We start from the raw sequence: 22,325 nt of genomic DNA on the forward strand, positions 1-22,325 counted from the left end.
AAAAATCTGTGAATAAACAGATGACTTAAGTGCACATAAACACATGATTGAAGTTCAGTGCCTGCATTTCAAAATGTCACTCACTGCCAGCTGACTGCAAACTTTTGCTGCTGGGGGACTGAGCTTGCGCTTCAAAATAAAATGATATGTCACCAGGTCAGCTGTAAAATCCCTTTTACACTGAAGTGTCATATGCAACTTTTCAACTGACGATACATCCTTGTGTTAGCTAGGAGCTTTTCCACTGATGATTCACTAAAAGACTTATATTGAGGCTACAAGAAATTCAGCCTTATTTATGACCTATAACTTCTCTGACCACGTAGCTTAGTTATGGTAAAAGAAGAAGCAGGCATTGTGCTGGATAAATGACGAGGTGCAGGTGAAGGGCATTCATTGCATTTCGGGTGATCCCTAAAGCCGCCTAAGACTGTAATGTTTCATAACTGTATGGAAATTTGACATCACTGGCTCTGAGCTCTAGAGTACTTGGAACCCTCATGGCCAGCAGTGATCACTGCAGAAAACACCCCCAGGGTGAGAACAGTCTGGCTGTTCTCAAAATGCTCTTGGAGAAAGGATAGCATGTCCTGCAGAGAGCAGGAACGTGGGTTGATGGTTCTGGACTTGGACTAGTCCTAAAACAGCTGTAAATGAGCTCCACACACCTTTCCAAGTCAGAGAAGATCTGGTACATTGTCGCAACACTTGCCTCCTGAGTAACTCCCAGTGGAGATATATCAGGCATTTCCAACTGGAAGACTCAAGGGAGACCCCAGGGAAGACCCAAAACATGCTGGAGAGATCATATTTGCAGAAGAGCCTGTGAACACAGCTGGATTCCCCTAGAACACCTGGAAGATGTGGTTAGGGCAACGCAAATTTGGCCACTGCAAACTGAAACCTGGATAAGGTGGAAGAATGGATGGATGGATAGGTAGGGGGAAAATAATTTAAAAATAAGTCAAGCAATTTGTGGTGTCAGGAAGCAACAGCAATATTAAGGAACATGGGCATCTATTTTTATGTTGGCAGCGCAAGCAGAGTTACGACAGTGTACTTTCCTGAGCTTGAAATTAGCCTTGCTCGTCTGTGTTCTAATTTGGTGCAGTGAACACGGTGCACTGGTGGGAGACACAATAGGGTGGGAGGTTCATTCAAATTAGGCCATGCAAAGAAAAGCTCTACTTTACTGTGCTTATTGTCTGCACTTGCCGATATTTTTTTATGTATTGTATTGTGGTGCAAATTGAGTCTTGACATTATCGACGTCTCAGAACCACTTGTGTCTGTCGAGCATCTTCCTTGGAGCAAACGTGCACCAATAATTAAATGATACCTATTAAACACTCTACATTCAGTCGATGCACTCGGTCAGTATAAAAAATTATGTTAAATGTGTTTAAAGCAGGAACATCGGTAAAGAAGTCTGCATTTACTCAAGACAGTTTATTCTTTCAGTATCTGTTGTCTTCTCCTGCTTGATACCATGTGAAAAGCGTCTCCTTCAGATGTGTTTACCTTCATTAAATTACATACGAAATGACTCCAGGCTGCTACAAAAGTAACCTCTATATTTGGATATAATTTATAATTCTTTTTTATGTGGGAGATTACTGAGGTTCATCAATCCTGTGCCTCCTTCCCAAATTTATTTTTAGCAAAAGTAGTGTCAGTAATGTTTTATTCCTTAAATGCATCACAGTACGGGCGCTGCTGTCACATCAATTACAATATGTCAGATTAATGGGATCAAAAAAGGGCTTGACCAACCATATTTTTCATGAGCTAATGTAACTGTTTGATTCACTGTGATTGGCTCAGCTGTTTCACAGCTATGAAGCTAGACTGGCTGAGAGAGTATTCATTAATCACCACACCCTCCCATCCATATTCACCCTCATCCAACCTTTCTACACTTTGTTCTGCTACACAAACATGAAACAAAATAGCAGGTGCGCTTGGACGCAACCAAGCAGTCAAACAGCACCCAAGACCTACCACTGAGTGCATTTTTGCACTTGCGTGATTAAAATAGGGCCCATAGGCTTAGCTAACAAACTTTCCTGCGACAGATGAGTACAAATTTCCATTGCTAAGGAGAATAATCAGTAGATGGTATGTGTGCAATCAGACATTTTTATCTTAGTTAATCAGAATTTCTAGACTTTCTCTTGGATAATAAGCTTTCTATTTGGAAAGCTAATAAAGCTTCTTCCAAATAATTTGTTCTGTGGAAAGACTACTATAATTCCACTTATTGTAAATTTACCAAATATCATTTTTTATCCCGCTGTTCAACAGTTAGGGCTGTCTGTCCTGTGAACTAGCAACCTCTACTCTTCTGGCTGCCTTCACTCTATAGGGACTCATTTGTTTAATTTGTTTTGGTCGTGTTTGTCTTCAATTATACAGCTACAGCATGTGTCTCCAAATACATTTGAAGAAACAGAGTAGTGTATATATATATTTATCAATAGTCTGTAGTCGTGCAATTGTAATCACAGTTGATAGACACTTTGTTTAAGCTAGTGGATAGAGTACAGCCAATAAATCAGATATGTTCTGTTTGTGAATATTCTGCTTCATGCAGATCTATTGTGATATAAACACAGCTATCCCTGATCCTTAATGTGAACCCCCATCATTGCTTATTTTGTTGCTTTGTCATGTGATCGAGGGGATTAGCACAGCCTCCATCAGACCAGTTTAAACAGATAGATTATAGCTTATTTGCCCAAATGCCTCACATTAAGTGTTGCATGAGTCAATACATTTAATTGGCCTGCAGTTACACACTATTATCAAATTCTTTGTCCTTATTGGTCCAGGAAACAATTTAGACATGTTGACAAATGACACTTCTAGAAAGAAAGAACAGGTATTCTATCAGTGATGGAACCCTCTGTTAAGGCTAAAAAGTAGATAAAAACCCTACTGAACACATCTGGGCCTGTCAGCTGTATAGGGGCTGCCATGATGATGCAGTAGGACGCCTCAGCTGATATTCACACTAATTGTTGAATTGGTTTAAAGACAGAAAAGAAAGTAAGGGAGTGTAAGTAAGAGAAAGAGAGAGAGCTATGGCATCTGGATGAGATCTGGCATAGAGCATATGCAGCACATGTGGTCTGGTATAATTTACAGTGTTGTCATGGAGGAGTGGGTTATAAGCAACTGTTTTGCCTAGCAACATTCACGGGAAGGTGGAAGGGGAAAATGTAGAGCTGGCAGGTAGGAAGAATATTTTAATACCGTGAGACATCAACAGTTTATGTGTTCCATCAGTAGTTCCAGCCTTTTCTGAACCCAACGGATGAATGCCAAATAAAAACTATCTGGCTTTATGATTTTAGATGATTTACTGTCACTGCTAAAATATTACTGAGCAGAGATGGACGTTAAATTGTAGATTAAACAAACTTTCATTTATGATACAAATTGCAGGGCACACGAATTGTAATGATACAGAACATAAGCTCAAAACTGTAAAGTCTTCCTACAGTGGCCCATAGAGGTTGCAATGTTAATTACACTCCACAATAAAAAATAAAAAAAGGAGTTGAATGAAACAAACTATTACTATGATAAGGAGATAAGGTGGTCAGGAGTTTATCCTTCTAACCGGAGGGAAGACCATGAGGTCATCAAAATCTGAGGAATTTTTACCCTCAGATTTTAGCTCGACTGTGCTCAGGAAATTTCATGGCCCATTAGTTTTGATATTTCTTGCGTAGAAATGGAAATGTTGGCCTGATGGTGAAATGAGCGTGAAAGTTCATTCTTGATCTTGGAAATAGTAGATCTTCACAAAATAATCATACCTCAAGGTTTCTGGAGCTTTCGACATAATCTCATGGTCTTCGTCAATGGATCAAGTTTGCTCAGTTGCCGTGGAGATGTCTCACTTCTCCAAAGAGTATTTGTGAAATGGCATTTCCTACATATACAACCACCAGTCATCATGTGACCAGTTCCATATTTAATTCATGTGATGGCAATTGCACCATTTCCATAGCAACTGAGCAAACTCTGTCCACTGATGAAGACCATGAGATGTCGTTAAATGCTGAGGACTTTCAATATCAACAGAGGTTTTGGCAGGAAATACAGCATAGTTGTTTATATACTGTTATGGACCAGCTGTAGAAGAAGTATTCAGATACTTTAGTGAAGTTAAAGTACCAATACAGCAATGTAAAACTACTATATTACAAGTCCTGCATGAAAAACCCTACCACAGTAAAAGTGCAGAAATATTATGAGCTTGATGTAATTGAAGTATGACAGTAAAAGTACTGCAGTATTATGAGTGATGTAGTATGCAGTATTACAGTAAAAGTACTGTAGTATTATGAGTGATGTAGTATGCAGTATTACAGTAAAAGTACTGCAGTATTATGAGTGATGTAGTATGCAGTATTACAGTAAAAGTACTGCAGTATTATGAGTGATGTAGTATGCAGTATTACAGTAAAAGTAGTGATTTATTATATATGACATGATTAGATTATTAATAGGGTTATAGTGTTAGAGCAGCATGTTACTGTTGTAGCTGCTGGAGGTGGAGCTAGTTTATACTACTTAATATACAGTTAGCTAGTTTATACTACTTTATATACAGTTAGCTAGTTTATACTACTTTATATACAGTTAGTTAGTTTACACTACTTGATATACAGTTAGCTAGTTTATACTACTTTATATACAGTTAGCTAGTTTACACTACTTTATATACAGTTACACTACTTTGTATACAGTTAGCTAGTTTATACTACTTTATATACAGTTAGCTAGTTTATAGCCTACTACTTTATATACAGTTAGTTAGTTTACACTACTTTATATACAGTTAGCTAGTTTATACTACTTTATATACAGTTAGCTAGTTTACACTACTTTATATACAGTTAGCTAGTTTACACTACTTTATATACAGTTAGCTAGTTTATACTACTTTATATACAGTTAGCTAGTTTACACTACTTTATATACAGTTAGCTAGTTTATACTACTTTATATACAGTTAGCTAGTTTACACTACTTTATATACAGTTAGCTAATTTAATCCAGTGGTTCCCAGAGATCGGACCCCTCCAAAGGTTCACCAGATCAATTTGAAAAGTCGTGAGATGATTAAAGGGAGAGGAAAGAAGAAAAACCAAAGTTCTGATACACAAATGTGTTTTCAGCTTTTGGACTTTTTACTCTAATCTTTGATTTTTCCTGAAATACTGGATTATTTGAACATTTCTTGAAATTAAACCATGTGAGAAGTTTAGAGGGAAAAACACTAGTTTCATCTTTAACAATGTGTTGTATTTTAAAAGCTTGTTATATTATCCATTGTGTCAAATCTTCATCTGAAAATAATGTGGCATCAAATGTAAGGACTCAAGCAAAGTACCTGAAAACTGTACTTAAGTACAGTAATTCATCAATTGCATTTAGTTAGTTTCCACCACTGACACTTACATTGGTATTGGGGAAATGATCTGACCTGACAGTGGCACATTTTGAATAGTCATACCAAACTACAGAGCAATCTGAACCAACTGAGGTACATCATCATGCTATAGGTGTATTTATAGTTCTGTGTTTAGGGCTGATAGCATAAGTATGGCATATGTGCACATAGCAGCTGTACTGATGATGTAGGCTATATTCTGTGACTAATGTTCAACTCAAAAATGTACCAAATCAAGGGGCTATGGCAGGTGCTGAGATATCATGGCAACATTACGAAAGCTGAAAAAAATCCCAATAATCCTCTCCTTTTCCTTTCCTTTACACATCAAGCAAAACACCTCCACTGCAAACCATCTGCTTCACCACAACCAACATTCTCTGTTACAGAAAATGGAAGAACATAAACAAGGCACAGCAGGAGTTTCCCCATTTAATAATGGGACAAGGAAAAATCAAAGTTACTTGGATGCAATTCTGTTTTTATGTGAAATAACCTACAGCCACTACATCACAGAGTGAATAAGAAAATGTCAACACCGGTACTGTGAAGAATATAATGAAAGCACAATACTGCTTGAGAAGTGTTGTTGTCTTCCATAATTCAGACTGTAGTGTAAGAGTGCAACTAACAGGTTTAGTTTTCATTCTTAGTATTGCATCACACTAAGATGACTTTTTATCCACTATTTCTTTTCTTTGTGCGTAAGCTCAGACAGAGCAAAGTCTTACATCTAACAGGAGGAAAGGTCCATCACTTTTATTTTAAACCTGTAACCAATAAGCAGGATGAATATTTGTGTTGAACTGACTTTATATGCTGTATGTTCTGTCTCAGTAAAGAAGAATTTATAGGTATACACTTAATATCATACATGTGGTAATAAGCTTAAAGTTAACTTTCACTTTGTCGTATTGAGTTACAGTTTCCTATGAAAATCATTTTTACTTGGCACATACATGAGTACATTCACCAGACATTTGACTTTTTTACCTTGTCACTAAAAATGAAACTAGTCCCTTTGTAAAACAGTATGAGAGTTCCTGCACCTATTAAGTAGAGTGTTTTTAAACTAGGCAGAAAGATTTAAAGGCCTTGTGTCAGGCTGAATAATTAATCTAAATCTAACATAATCCAGTGATTAATTGATTTTCCTTTATCAGATAATCCATTAGTCTTGGCAGGCATAACAACATTTGGCAATGCCCAGATCCCTGGGAAAAAAAACCTATTTGGACACATTTGAAAAGGATTCTTGTAAAGTTTGAAGTGTGAGAATATCAATTTCTGCCTGAGATTTGTCATCATGAAATGTGAAGCACATTGCACACTAGCTCTGGTATCTTGAATAGTGATGACAACAGGGCTACAGTGTGTTTTGCCTCATGTTTAATATTATTGGAAAAGTCTGGCTAAAGCAGTAAATTTAATGTGGTTATGCCCAGAAATGGTGTAATTGTTTTAAGGATTAAGTATTCCCTTTTTCGATGTTAATAAAATATATTTGATAATAACAGGATGAAAACCTCACTGAGATCCTTCTGACCTTGAGGCTTTGAAAGAACACATACGCACATACTAGACAAGTTATGTAAGAAGCAGTTAAGCAAGAGGTATCAAACACCGTGTTCACAAAGTGCCTTAGAGTTGCAGATACGTGATATCAACTTGAATGGACACCAAAGGACGAGTGCATGTGCAATATCATGGAAGTTGCCAGGTGTATGGTTCAAAACAGGACACACTGTATAGTCATGACCACCATTCGTTAATTTTATCTGGTCTGCTCAGATTTGTGACATACAGAAAGGAAAAATCTTAACTCAGGTACTCTCATCTGCAGTAAATATTGTTGTAGTTTTTGGCCAGATGCAGTATCAGTTATGGCTAAAATAGACATTCAGTCATGTAACAGTTTCAAAAACCTGGGCAAGGTTGGATGGAACCGTATTTGCCTGCTGAGTTGGCCTTCACAATATGCATTGTGGATAAAAGGGCAGGATGGATGAAAGACAGTATCCGCACATACCGGTGTATTTGACACAGGACCTGTTTGGCTCTTACCTCACATGACTGGATGCAATGGATGTGTTGAGGGTCAGGGTACCACTTCATCATCCCTGTGCAGACTATGCTCTGGAAAACAAGGCACACAAGGACAAAAGTTGAGCAATGCAGCCACAAGAAATGGATCACCATCGTGTAGAGCCATGGAAAACAAGCCACAGCCACAAACACATTTCTTTTTTTTGTAGGCTTGACACGGCAAAGTAGGACTGGATTATAGGGAACAGTAGCAGTATTAAACTGGAATTGGAATATCAAACCACCAATCCAACTATTTGGGGTGTTTATGTCTTGGGTGACAGAATTGAAGATAACACTTAATAAAAACAGGAATTGACAGCTTAACCAAATTTAAGGGTCATTTGTAAGTGGTACATAGTTGAAGTCACTAAATAACTGAAAGATCTTAAGGTCATCACTGACTTTGTGATGAGATTCATTTACCAACTACTGTTTCCAAAGTCAAGAATGACATTTCAATCTAAACTTTAGGGGCCAACCTGGATGAAAAATATTTACAATGCTTCAATTTTTTTTTTTTTTTTTTTAAATATCTACAACTCCAAGATTCCAAGAGAAATTGGGCAACTGGCAATCGTCTAGCCAAACCTATTCCATGTTTATTTGAAATTCAGTTAAATTCATCTGGGAACATGAATGTGGTCAACAAATTTCATGGCGATATGCCTGTTGGATTATAAGACACGTGTACAAATGTGACATTTTGGTTTGGTGGTGGAAAAGCCAATGGAGCATTGAAAATGGTTTGTGTTCATCCTCTGGGGATAATGGATGTGTGCCCTAAATTTAATGGGATTCCGCCCTTTATTTCTGTAAAAATACAGAGGAAACATTGGCACTGGAGGAAAGATCAAGGAGGTCACTAATGGAAACCTTGAATATCCACAGCAAAACTTTGTAGAAATCAGATTATTACAAACTTTGACTTGAAGGTGGCATTGTGGACATTGTGTATGTCCATTATGTAAAGCAGGCATGTCAAACTCATTCCACAAAGGGCCATGTGACTGCAGGTTTTCATTCCTACCAAGCAGGAGCACACCAGAGTCGACTCATTTAATCAGCTGAACTCACTCTTCAGTCAGCTGATTGGTGCACATGTGTGCTCCTGCTTGGTTGGAATGAAAACCTGCAGTCACATGGCCCTTTGTGGAATGAGTTTGACATAAGGATTCATAATGAAAATATACAACTACAACATCTCATATGCTTACAGTTTAGTCATTTAGTGGCAAATCAGCACATTACATTCCTCATAGTGTCGACTGATTCAGATACAGTTAAATTTGTGCCAATGATCCACTAGCATTTGGCCTCATACATACACATGAACAAGCCTACATGTTGCACTTATTCTGATTACTGACTGTGCAGATACGTGTTCTTTTTATAGACATATGCAGTACATTTGTGTGTTATTTGTTTGTTATGCATGAAAAATTTGTGATGGAAGGGAAAAAAAGGGTTTTATTCGACTTAAGTAGAAGCAAAACATAAAAATTTGTGGTGAAATTTGGGTGAGGCTTGTGGTCTCGTGTAATTTATTTGACCCCAGGAATTTACAAGGTGGTTAGCAGATAGCTGATTGACTAACAAATACGAATGGAGAAAGCGGATCCTCCCCTGTGATTTCCCGAGCAGCCTGACGCAGCAAAGGAGACCTGATTCTGAATTTGAGATAACACAATGCCTCGAAATCACAAGGCAGTGTCAGAGATATGGCGCAAGTTACCAGACCTCCATCCAACTATTTGACCTTGGCAAGGGTGCATTTACTGGCTGGCTGGCTGGCTCTCTGACCACCCAAAAGTAAGGTGAAACCAGAGCAGTGTTTGCGACAGCGTTCACGTAGAAGCGATTCCTGAGATATGATGTTGGGTAACATGACCCACCTTTATAACAAAAAACAACAGCACTCTAACCCCAGAACCAAGACCTGACATTCCTAAGTTTGTTCATAGTGACTTGTATACACGGTGTGTGTGAGAGATGTGTGTATTTCCTCAAAGGCTTGACGTCAACTGCAACCTTTACTCTTGCTATCTGCCTGTGATTTCCAGTAATGTGAAAACACTTGAAATGATAACGAACACACTCTCAAATACACATTGGGAGGATTCTGTTGTGTGATGGCGTGTGATTATCTGGTGCTGCTGGGAATTAAAAATGTTTTTCTAAAAAACTCTAAAAGATACTGCCTTGCCAGCGAGTCAGTCAAAAACCAGATATGAAACACATTTACACATCTTATGATGCGTTTAAAAAATTGAGAGAGAGTGATTTTTGGTCATTTTCAGTCACTCGGGGAGACCTTTGGACCAGTTTTTGAAGCATCTTGAAACCATTCTTTATGTGAAATTAACGTCATTTATTGTGTTATTATTCACAAGAGTGTGCTGCAGAATACGCCTGTTTTAAAAGGTGCTTGATTTCAATATTGACTTTTAAAATTATTAAACTAGAAAGGAGTTGTTTTTAACAAAAATATAATAATTTCACAGCAATTTCCTGTAGTCTGTAGAGGCAATCACTTCAATAGACTGAAGAAAATTATCTTGAAGTCCAGAAAAAATAATAAATAGCTCGAATTATCCCACTCCACTGAATGTTTTACAGTAGAAGACTTACAAATTACTATATTTTTTTACATTTAAATTGGAATGTAGTAATGATTATCTCTAATGTATGTTAAGGGGCATATATTTATAACCAGTCTTGTAATGCAGCTAATAATTGTGTAGTTAATTCTAGTTAAAGCGATATGAAAAGTCTAGATCAAGGGTGTGAAACCTGTTAGTTCAGACAAATATATACACTCACTGTCCTCTTCATTAGGTACACCTGTGCAGTCTATTGCAATCCAATACAACAGCTCTGCTTTAAGTGCTACATTTAACAAGTTTATACATGTTCAGTTTTTGTTGATATTGTCAGGAAGGTGGTAATTCTACTTTGTGTACAGTATTTTATTGATGTCATAGTGGGTGATGGTGGTGCATTAGGGTGCAATGGTGTTCCTAACATTTTGGCCACTCCATTAACATACATGTTATATACAAACATACAAAAAATACAAATTTGATAAAGTAGAATTTATAGCAGAGCTGTTTTGGATTGAATTAGATAACAAAGGTGTACATAATGAAGTGGCTGCTGACTGTATATATAATACATATTATAATTAGGACTACAAGAATATCTAGGAGTACCTTAATGAGAGATACTAATAAAATGTGTCTAAGCCCACTGAGGAAAAACTTGACAATTATCTAAAGTTGGATGTGCACTAGAAGATCAGAAGCCTTGACTGTGAATGGTGAGTAAAAATGAGCAGGAATAACAGTACATTTTATTGAAAACCTGGTCTAGATCTTCCTTGTGTGGATGCCACACATTACTGGCTTCAACCTAACAAAGCACAAACCCTTTTGAGAAGTATTTTTAGTGTTCAAAATCACAACTCCATACTCTGGCTCACAGGGAATCACAAAGTGAGGCTTCTTAAGTGTGTTTGTTTAAGTGAGTAAATCCACTGTGTTTGTGTATCGACTGTTTCACAAATTAGGCGTCTTTGTCTTAAACTGTAAGTGATCTTAGCGTTGGGCTTATCCATAAAGGTGAGTCAGTCTGGAGCAGTAGCTCAGTTTACTCCGTGCTGTTGTTCAGACCACCAGATGTTTGGATGCATTATTCATTCTGATGGGTGTTTTTGTGTATAAAAAGAAGAAAAAAAAATCTCAGCGCTGTTTGTCAACGGATCAGCTTTCACGGCGCCCCGGATCGGTCGCATGGCAGCAGGCGAACAAAACAACAACTGTTTTGCGAAAGCTGCCAAGAGTTTCCAAATGGTAGCGAAACCACAATCCCTTGCTTAGTTGCTTATTTAAACCAATCAAAGTTATCTCATTTTTCACCACATCATGCTAAATGAAACAACTTAGAAACAGGTGCAGCCACATCTGAAAGCTGATCTGTGCACCCTCCCCCCCCCCCCACCACCACCTCAGCTCTGTATTTTAATGAACAAATGAGTCACCTGAGCATTAATTAGAACCATATTGTATAACTATATTAATATATTTAATGCCAGCTTGTGAATAAAACTAGTCTTTACCAAATATAGATTTTGCTGCAGATATCAAAATTGCATTTATACTGCCAACAGCAGATCATTTGAATTTTAGATATTCAATGTCAGAATAATGATCAGGCCAAAAGGAAAAAATTACAAAGTATTTTGAAACCTGTTGTTTCTTTAAAAAATGACATATTTGGTGAATCCTCTGAACAGCATTTGGAGCATGATGAGACATATTTTATAGGTAGGATGAAATTCTATCATATGTAATATTTGTCAAGTCTGAGAAAATGACTCTAGTGATATTAGTACACATTAGTAATGTCAGGCTGATTAAAGAGTACGCTATATAAAATATTTTTAGAGCTTGAGCCCCTCTCTCTCAAGTCTCCATTACTACCATAGTGACATACGGAAAAAAACAATGGTTGCCTGAGAGGCAGTAGATGAATCTAAACACCTATTCTTTTAGAAGTACATAAAGCATTAACCTTGAAACCACAATGGGACAGGGTGCATACCGGGTTTCACAGACTGACAGCACTCAACCTGCTGAGTAAAAAAACACAATTGTGTTGGTCTACCACTAAGACAACAGTCAGCAGGAGACCTGAAGATGTGTTGCTATGTGTCTTCTGTCCATGTCCATGGACGTGTAGCAACATTAGTTGTGTGACTATAATAGAAGCAATTCCTTGGCATTTCCTTTTTATAATATGCAGTGGAGATATGCTTAAATTCAGCTTATTAAATGAAAGTTAATCAAACATGAAATATTTTAACAATGCATAAGGAAATGGATGAATGATGTTTTTTGAGTTATTTAGTATTTGAGAGGTAACGGTGCAGTGCAGAAAAGAACTGAGCTGACCTTAAGTGAACTCAAACAGAAGAGTAAAAACAAACTGGAGGAAGCTGACACCCCTCCTCACCTGGACTTTGGTGGGCAGCATCCAGTGCTTTAAAGAGTCAGCTGTAGTGCCATTGGGCAGAACCACCGGGTCACGCAGATCCATGTCCAGAGCCACTACGCATGTTGGGTAGCAAACAGCACCTGCAAGGAAGGTGTAAAAATGTATTTTTTAAAAAATCAAACACTTACCTCTTATCCCTCATTTACATCTGTTGAATTTATTCATGCGCAAACATTGAGGAGAAAACAGACCACAGAGCGTCAGACCACGCCGTCATCTGTCATCTGTGGCTCGGACTTTTGGCAAGCGTCACCGTACAGTAAGAGCGATACTACTGTTGGTCTGTGAGCTTGTGAGAGTACGTCTGTAAATTCAAGTTCCCAGGAGTATCCTCTTGGTATTTAATAACAAATTTTCCTACGGTGCCATAAAATATCAGTATATTTCAACGGGCAGCCCGACAAATCAGTTTAAAAACACCGCTTTTGTCCGCTTGCCAGTGCGTGATGTCATAATTTATTTTCGCAGTCCCACAATGCCAAACGGTTAATGTTCAACAAATATTTGCTAAAGCGTGTACTGGTGATTTCATTTAACACCCGGCACTCCAAACAGAAAATGCTTCAAAACCTCATTTACAACAATAATAAGCAGAACTGATATTTTTGGTATATTGAGTCAGTGCAGTAACATATTCCTCTCCTTCCAAAATCCTCCAAATTTGTTCTTTAAAGAAAAAAAGTGGCGTTATTGGCCAATTGCTCTCAATGTGTGGCATCTGTACTCCAATTTACCTTCTCAAACATAATACATACTCCTTATTTTTGTCACAGATTTGTCACATATTTCAAAGAGTATTTTGTACACTAGATTTCCCATACTGTGTGCTAGTCAATGAGTCAACTCCAAATCCAAGTCAAAGACAGGCATTATACAGTGACGGATGAGTATGAGAGAAAAGGGAAACATAAATGTTGATGCTCCACCATCATGACTGTCTCATCTGTCGAGAAGTTGTGCATCCAGTCTCGTCAAATATGACTAACTGTTTGACAGAACTTTGCCCCAAAGAGAATAAAATCAGGAGTGTTTACTTGATGGATTACGCTGTCATCCCTTTAAGAAAATGACTCTCACCGACATCCATCCCCAGATCACAGCTGTACTCTACAGAGTTAAGGTCAGGAGGAGCAGAGCAGGATCCCTGGAGCTTGGAACACATGGTGAACTGTGCTGTCCATTTACCGTCCTTAGTGCAGCGAATCACACTCTGGAAACAAACACATGTACTGACATTCATTGTGGTCATCAAGGAACTATGTGCTGTCTTACACGTTTGCTGCTGCACTGTCTTCCAACAACTCGAGAGAAACTTGATGGGGAATAATTGATTCAGTTTCAGTTGAATTGCAACCATAATGCAACAGACTAATTCAATAATTAATGAATGACTTTATTTCTGGATTTAAATGATACCCTAAAAAACACAAACAAAGGCTTTCATCTCATCATTTTTAACTTACATTCTAAATGTAGCCTCTAATGTAAAAAGAGAGCACTCAGAAATTCTAAACATTGTAATGTAGGGACAATGACAGCTCCTTCACATGTGCATGAATAGTAGCATATAACACAACTGCAGCACCGCAGCATGTAGTGTACATAGCTGTGTCATTGATACATGACTGCAGCTATAACCGCTGCTACAGTCATCATAATGGCTCCTGCTCTGAGCTGAATGACTGAAATTGAGTCTTGATTGTCACATGACTGTCGATAAAGCAAACGGACATCTGGACTCTTACGTTTTCTGAAGCGTCTGGGCATTTTAGGGTACAGAGGCTGTCATAGTACAGGCCATTGGTGCAGGTATACATGCCCTGGAATACATCAGGTAGGGCCGGGCAGGATATTGGCTCACAGCCAGTTTTCTCCCACTGCCCCCCCTCCAGGCACTCCAACTTAAAGTATTTCCTAGAGACAGCGGGAGCATATGAAAACAAAACATTACTTCTACGTCCAAGCGGCACCAACAGGCTTTTTAGGAGTTAAAGTGCATTCAGGGTTTGTTTTGTCTCCGTGTGGATTGTCATGACTACATGATATTTTTTTCCCATGTCTTCTCCTTTCTTTTCTTTTGCATGTTCTCACTGCATTTTAAAGTGATGGATCAACTGTTTTGCTTAAAGTGTTAGTTGGATTCAGGTGTACTATGTGTGTATTACAACAGAACTCCCTTAGGTAACCACATACACACATATTATACAGATACACTCTATAGCCCCGCTCAACTTCTCTTTTGTCCCGTTTTACTTTTACTGATTCAATAACAAAAAGCATACTGCAGAGTACTGCCCACTCTATAGTAAAAGAGATCTCCAGTGTGGGGCATGTAGTGTGTAAATGCAACAGTATGTGTTATAACATAAATTTACGTGGGTACATGTGTCAAAGGTAAGAGTAAAAAGCCTGTTTAAAGATCTTTAATAGGTGCTGCTGTTCACATTCACATGTTGGACTAATAAAGCATCAGGGGTTATTAAAATGTTTACACATTTGTTTGAGAAAGCTTGACTCATAAAGATACCCAGCTGCAAATGGATCTCTACATAAAATAGTTTTTCACCTCATTGGATGGAAATTTAATATAATACAAACCTATAAATGTATATTTTACTGGCCGTATCATATAGTAAAAGATAGTGAAACTCAGATTGTGAGTTATCTGATATGCTGCATTTTAATCACAATGCACGACAGTACAATGAAGAAAATACAGCATTGCTACATATCTTATACATGAACTCAATGACATGATCGGTAGGATAATACATACTATAATTTGTGAGGAGAGATAGCTGACTTCATCTACAGCGGGGTATAAACTCACCCCAGAGGCTGTGTCTCCTCCTAATGGGAAACCCTCATCTCATTAACAACATGTGAACTGTGTTCAGTAATGAGCAAGTTGCCCAATGAATACAATTGGCAAAGTCATGACGAGGCCCAGTTAGCAGCAGTACAAATTTTATTGGACCCTAATGTGAGCTTGTTACAAAACTGAATATAGTTTTGCAGATGATGGACCGAAAAATGCCTCTTTAAAACTGCACCCATTGATATTTAAAGCTTAGCCCTAGGAGGTTTGGGTGTACATGTGATGCATTTTTATACTGTTGCATAAGATATCTAAATCAAAGATCCTAATTTTATTAAGCAGTGCGTAATGGGAATCTTGTAAAATAAAGGAAAAGAAGGAATTTCCTCCATTACGCAGGGAGGCATGGATGATAAAACACTGCATTTCATTTACTTTGGTCTTTTGTCTATGCTGACTTACTCGTATTTAAAGGAATTGCACAACCCACAGAACATGGTTAGAGTGAATTGTTGTTGCAGTTTTTTAAGTCCTAGTTTATTTATAAATTATATGCCTGAAATAATTAATGTCTTTATAATTCGAAGTGTTTTTTTTTTTAAGTGTCTCTGAATAACTCAGACACCACAGGAAATAAAATATAAATACTGTTTTCACTACATACATTTTTCATGTTGGTGATCTCAGTGTGAATGCTCCACAAAACCCTTGCAGCAGTAGTGCTATTCTCTGTCCACTGAGCTGCAAAAGATCCCACAACACTTACCTCGGTGTCTTCTTTTTGAGACTCCCTATTACATAGAAGCCTGGGTTGCATTTGTAACGGCAGACAGAGCCAACATCATGCCCTGAGGCCAGGCAGCCTGCTGTTAGCAGCTTGGTAGTGGGTATGTTTGGGACCTCTGGACACTCTATCTTGCAGTAGGCCTCTGGGAAAGACCACAGGCCATCCTCCAAACACACCAACCTGTCACTGTCACCTAAAGAGAGGAGAGGAGAGGAGAGGGTGGCATCACATCCACTTTTCTTACATTAAAGTGAGACTGTAACAAAGCAGTGGCCCCGGTGGCCACATGTGGTAATTACTGGAGAATGCTTAATTTTCCAAGTTTCTTTACAGACGTCATCATTGGGCAACATGACTGTAAGTGAGTGGAATGGAAACTAGCCAGGGCACAACAAAACTGTCTCCTGGTGAGCTATAGTATGTTAACGTCTTGTTTTTCTTCATAAAACCACATACGCTAACAGTAGACAAGAGTCAGCAAACTGACATAATGACAGCAATATCTAGTGCTAACATTAGCCACCATAAGCTACTGGTCACACCAGACCAAGGCTGTAGCAGCAAGTTTCTCTTGAGCTGGTTACTTTAAAGAAATCATCACTGGGCAACATGATTGAGAGTGAATGGGATAGAAAAAAGCCAGGACAGAAAAAAATGTGGTGAGCTAAAGTATGCTAACATTAGCCACCATAAGGTACTGGTCATATCAGACCAGGTGAGACTGTAGCACTAATACTTGTACGAATGTTGAATTGAGCAAGTTTGTTTTAGTGCTTATGAATTCAGCATTTAATTTATGAGAGGAAGAGAGTTATAGGCCTGCTTTAAAACTTACATCTATACTAGTTATATATAGGTTCTGTACTATACAACTAAAGCACAAAAAAAGTACATACTGTAGGAGCACAACTAGGTCAACATCATGGATTCATTTCAGTCCCGGAGAACATTCTGGTTTTGTTTCATGGCTCTGTCTTGTGCAGTTATGTGGAGAAGAATGATGAAGAAGATGGCTTCTATGTTGCCCAAAGCTAATATTTTCTATGCCTGTATGGCCCCACATGAAGCATTAGTACTGGTATGTGTGGAGAATCGTAACACCCTAAACCTTTCACGATTTTTATTGGGTCTATAAAATGTAATGAATCTTTAACATGGCATCACATTTTTTATAAGCTATTTAAACATTGTGCTTGTGTTGTGATTATCAAAATACATTACAGCTGTACTGGTGTGTAATGAATATATTCTCGTGAACCCTGCTTTCAATGCTGAGTGATGCATGATGGCCTTCAAACATATTTCACCAAACCAAAAACCACAAATAGAATTATTTCTGTGCAATCTGTGTTTAGATCATGAATACATGGGTCTTAGTGCTGACTCTACAGTGACATTCGAGCTTTCACTGCGGCTTTCCGACCACGAATATAAGTGTGTGGACATCACGCTTGTTCCATCTAATCACTTCAAGAAGCATCTACTACATTGCGTAACTTGGATTACTGAAGCGGAGTAATGCATCTTTACTTTTGTCACAAAAACACACAAATTTGTACTTTTGGCTGAGGACAAATTTGTGTGCGTGTTTGTGCATGTGTGGTGGTATTCCTGATTATGGGTGCCACGGGCAATATTTGTACTGACTGGTTATGATGCAACCAAATGTTTTTGAAAACATTGTGGACATCTGAGTGAAGGGAATGTGTGCCTTTGTGTGTTTGTTTGTGTGTGTGTAATAAGGCACCAGAATATGCCATGTACATGTTTCTACCAGCGTTCAACCTGAATTTCAACGACTGCAACACAGTAACATTTTAAAGGTTGTAAAGCTGAATGAGAAAGCAACATGAGGAGCAAGCCTCATTGAGTGAAGACATGGTTGTGATTTTGAAAATAGCATTTCCACTGTGATTTTATTGCAACACAGTAGATTAGTTCCTCTTGTCTACGCTGTTTTTTCAATTAATTTGTTTAAACAAACACTATAACTATAACAGGATGCACACTAAAAAAAATCAGGTGTTCAATTTTAAACCATTATTGCATAAAATCAAGTTTAATGTCTAGTTTATTTTATGGACTGTAGTGACTGGAAGAATGTTGCTGCAATTTTCAGAAGGTGGGTCTTAAGGTAGTATTAGTTCTCTATCTGAAAAGAGTGGATGAGCCTAGTTTATGGTTTGATTATGGCATCAATCATTCAGTATTGTAAATAAAAGTTTGTTCTTCAAATTGAAAAGTCATTGTGACTCATTGAATTCCACTTCATCTCACTGGTAAAAACAGCCAATAACAGATGAAGACTGTCAAAAAACCATCATAGTTGCAGTGTGAAGGAGTTCTGCTTCACTTCCTGATGGCTTTCCATTGCTGTTACATTCATTTGTGTTTTACAGGCAAATTGCTAGTTGTATCATCATTTTGAGGCATGTTTTGAAATCTTTCCATGGTTAGTCTGGTGCTATGAAGTGTGACCACATTTTTACAGTCAGTTGTTTGTTCATGATCCATTGCACAGACACATCCACAGTTTACCTTGTAGTATTGCTGGCGATCCACAGGTGAAGGAACACTGTTTACCAAAGGTGGTTCCCCAGGGGCAGCTGAATATGGCGTGGTAGACGTGAGACTGATCAGGCAGGCCGCAGTCTACAGGCTGACAGCTAACTACACGATCCCATGATCCGTGGAAACACTCCAGAGCTGTCTGTCTCTGACGTAATAGAGGGGGAACAAGCGTGAGAGAGAGAAAGACACAGAGTTTAAGGGTGGCTGAGGGGGAATTTGCTTTATGACAATAAAAGGGATGCATTCCCAAGTGTGTGTGATGATGGGAGTATCCTCGCAGTGGATGTGTCATCTTTTTATGTGTACAATTCCCAAATTCAAAAAAAGGACAAACTGACTTTGTCAACAATCTATAAAAGTGTCACATAACAACAAATTAAAAACTTGTTTTCAATAAATACTCAAAGGGGAATAACTGGCCAAGAACCCTGTAAACATGCTTGTAAGTATCTGATGATTCAGAAAAACACACTGTTTACTGATTATATAGAAAATCATGAAGAGTATCAATCAAACTGAACTTCAGTGAAAGTTCAGTCAGGAAGAATTTCTTTTGCTCAAGTCTGTAGTTTTATCTCTCAAACCATCTGTCATTTCCATCCCTCACACATGCTCGCTCATAATTTCCTTGCTGTCATAGCCGGGGGTGTCGATGGAGACATCAGCTGTCCACGTCTAACCAATGGCAGGCAACACACCTACACTGTCAGCCTATCATCAATCTTTCTCAATATGTTTTCTCCTTCACTGCCTTGACCGCATCACCGTCAGGTATTTGATGACATTCAACAGCAGTAAACACATTATGGTTGATGCAGCCTGACATTCAGCTCACTCCAGTTGTCTTCAGTAGCAACTATGTTAAGTGCATGCTTTCAAAAAGCTGTTTCATGCAGTCGTAATCAAAGCGTCCCATATAAGCACTGCTCGTAAGGCAAATTGCTCAGCAGCTAACATTTACACGAGTCATGGGTATGTTTATTCTGTGGCTTTCACTTTATTTAATGTACTCTTAATGATGAAACAACGTACGGCTGTCAAAGTTGCTCAATCTCAAGTGAGCCAATATACTTCTACAAGATGATTCATTCAGCATCAATGGTGTGAGTCTCTCAGCTACAACTTGTTTGTAAGATTCATTCATACCTGAACAGCTATGGTAAGCAATTGCATATAACTGGCGGTCTGTGGTTTCATGTTTAATCTCACCTCTACTTAGCTGCTCTGTTTAGGTACTTATTTCTGGTCACTACTGGGCTCTTTTGGTGGGTTCAATCATTGCTGAATTCAATGAATCAATGTATATTACTACCTAAGCCTAATAATCACTATAAGTCATTTCTGAACATTAGCATTGCTAGCCAAGACACAAACATTGCAAGCAAGTTGTGCTGGCTAAGTTCAAGTTGTCAGCTGTTCAGGTCATTCTCACCATTAGCAAGCCAAATTCACCTCTGTTAGTGAACGCAACTCCTCTACCTTTTGTATCGACTCCGTACCTACAGCATTTTTTAAGAGGGTGTTCGACAGTGTTTTAAGTCATGTCCTGAACATTATAAATCCATCACTTCAAACAGGAATCTTTTCCAGCTGCTTTCTAGTGGTTAAACCCTCACAAAAAACCCAACTTAGATGGAAACGCTGTGTCCAGCTAGAGGCTGACATCCAACAGGAACTTTTATTCTTATGATATACTGATTTATGATTCCTATCCAGTCTTTAAATTGTGATGTAAAACCCTTTTAAAATATTATTTTCCAGGTCCAAGCCTCTTCTTTTTAAAATGCCACAGTGATATTATGTACTCAGATGTGACTTGCAGTGGTAATACAGGCATGGTGTGAAGCATTGTTCTTAAATACAGTATTACACTGGAAAATGGTGAATTGCACGAAGCATAACAATATAATGGTAAGTCTATGTTCAAGGTGTAACATAAAATAATATAAGGTTTAGATTGGTGGCTAAAGCCTAAATACTGCAAGCCGGTCACTGTTGACCTATTTGTAGCTGTCCAGGTTAGTGCTGACCTTGTGTTCCTTGCCTGTATTGTTCCTAAAATTCAGTTTTTTATATGACAGGCAGTATCATCTGTAAAACTGAGCACCAACTGAAGACCTATAATCTGGTTAAACTGGTTTCTATCATCACTCACAGGAGATGTAATTGCATTACCCAGTCAGCTGGGTTTTTGGAGGCAGAAGAGAAATGCAACCACAAATGGGTGAGTAAAAGAAAAACAAAGTGTTATAAATAGTTAACAAATGAATCTAGTGCTACTCTAGAAATTATTAGAAAGAAACACTACAAGCATCATGTATGTCATTGTGTTTCTCACAAGACTTTCATACTCACACTCCTAAGAGCAACACATACTATAGTGAATCATCTGTGTTTTGCACTTTAAATCTGTTGAACCTGATTAAATATGAAACTATGCATAACAGGATTGTATATATCATAGTAGGAACGGATTGTATAAATATATAAATGTTTATTTATTTTGAACATGAGAAAAAAACAAATCAAAACAAGAAGAACTGTCCGAAAAGGAGTAGGAAGCAGTTTACACTATAAATAAATGCCTACCCTTTTTTCACTACTCCTCCATTAACTCATATATAATTTAATAACAAGTATAAATGGTATCTATATAGATCAACTGAGATAACTTGATATTAAAGGGACATTATATGATGTTTTTTGACAGTTCAACTCATAAAACATTGAGTGTACCTGGTGGGGTGGGATTCCACGGCCGTTGAGGACAGTGATACTGAAACCACGGTGACACTGAACAGAGCAGTGAGACAACTCCCCTCCTCCCGTACACCTACAGAGACACACACTGACATATAGATTCTTCTGCTTCGTTATTTCAGCTGTAATTCATCTTTACAAAGGGCTTACCTGACAGAGGCGTGCTCTAACTGGGGAGGATTGCAGCTCTCCATCTGACACGGCTGCCGCAAACAGCTATTGCACGGATGCGGGGAGGGAAGGAAGGAGAGGGATGAGAGGCAGAGAAAGTAACTTAGAATCCTACACTGAGCTAGGTTAGCTAATTCAGTCACTGCAAGGTTTTTGGGAGGCTGTCATTTTGGTAATTTACCTGTTTTGTGAGTTCAACAAGCTGTTATTAATGCCTTACACAATCCCTTACATAAAAATGCCGAGCCTGGAAATTTATCAGTTTTACTGGCATGTGGGGCTGAAGCCAATATTCTAAAAGGTTTGCTGTCATGTTTTAATAACAAATGTGTCAAACTCCCAAAGACCTGACATTTTAACTTCACAAGTAACTTTACCTCACTGAAGTAAGATTAGATTCAGATGTTTTCTTAATTTAAATGAGAATACTTCAAGTTTGCATTCAATATGATGGGATGTATGCATGTGTGCAGTGCTATAACTGTTTCTAAGTTCCCTTTTCTTGTACTATATAAATGGGTTGCATGCATGCAGTGTGCGTCTGTGTGTGTGTGTGTGTGTGTGTGTGTGTGTGTGTGTGTGTGTGTGTGTGTGTGTGTGTGTGTGTGGGT

At 38.2% G+C, this 22,325-nt stretch overlaps 1 protein-coding gene across 1 annotated transcript in view; it reads right to left on the reverse strand.

Moving 5' to 3' along the window:
* Positions 1 to 22,325, reverse strand: part of pappa2 (pappalysin 2) — a gene marked incomplete at its 3' end in the record, with an annotated part of 75,413 nt that overhangs the window by 7,986 nt on the left and 45,102 nt on the right. The window contains exons 18-25 of the mRNA XM_053330640.1: positions 21,694 to 21,759; positions 21,520 to 21,616; positions 18,751 to 18,928; positions 16,192 to 16,405; positions 14,353 to 14,521; positions 13,685 to 13,817; positions 12,566 to 12,687; positions 7,532 to 7,603 (exon numbers count right to left, since the gene is read on the reverse strand). Of these exons, the coding sequence (XP_053186615.1) occupies positions 7,532 to 7,603; positions 12,566 to 12,687; positions 13,685 to 13,817; positions 14,353 to 14,521; positions 16,192 to 16,405; positions 18,751 to 18,928; positions 21,520 to 21,616; positions 21,694 to 21,759 (1,051 nt within the window). The remainder of the gene's footprint in view (positions 1 to 7,531; positions 7,604 to 12,565; positions 12,688 to 13,684; positions 13,818 to 14,352; positions 14,522 to 16,191; positions 16,406 to 18,750; positions 18,929 to 21,519; positions 21,617 to 21,693; positions 21,760 to 22,325) is intronic.

Source organism: Scomber japonicus, chromosome 12 (genome assembly GCF_027409825.1).
Source record: "Scomber japonicus isolate fScoJap1 chromosome 12, fScoJap1.pri, whole genome shotgun sequence".
NCBI lineage: Eukaryota > Metazoa > Chordata > Actinopteri > Scombriformes > Scombridae > Scomber > Scomber japonicus.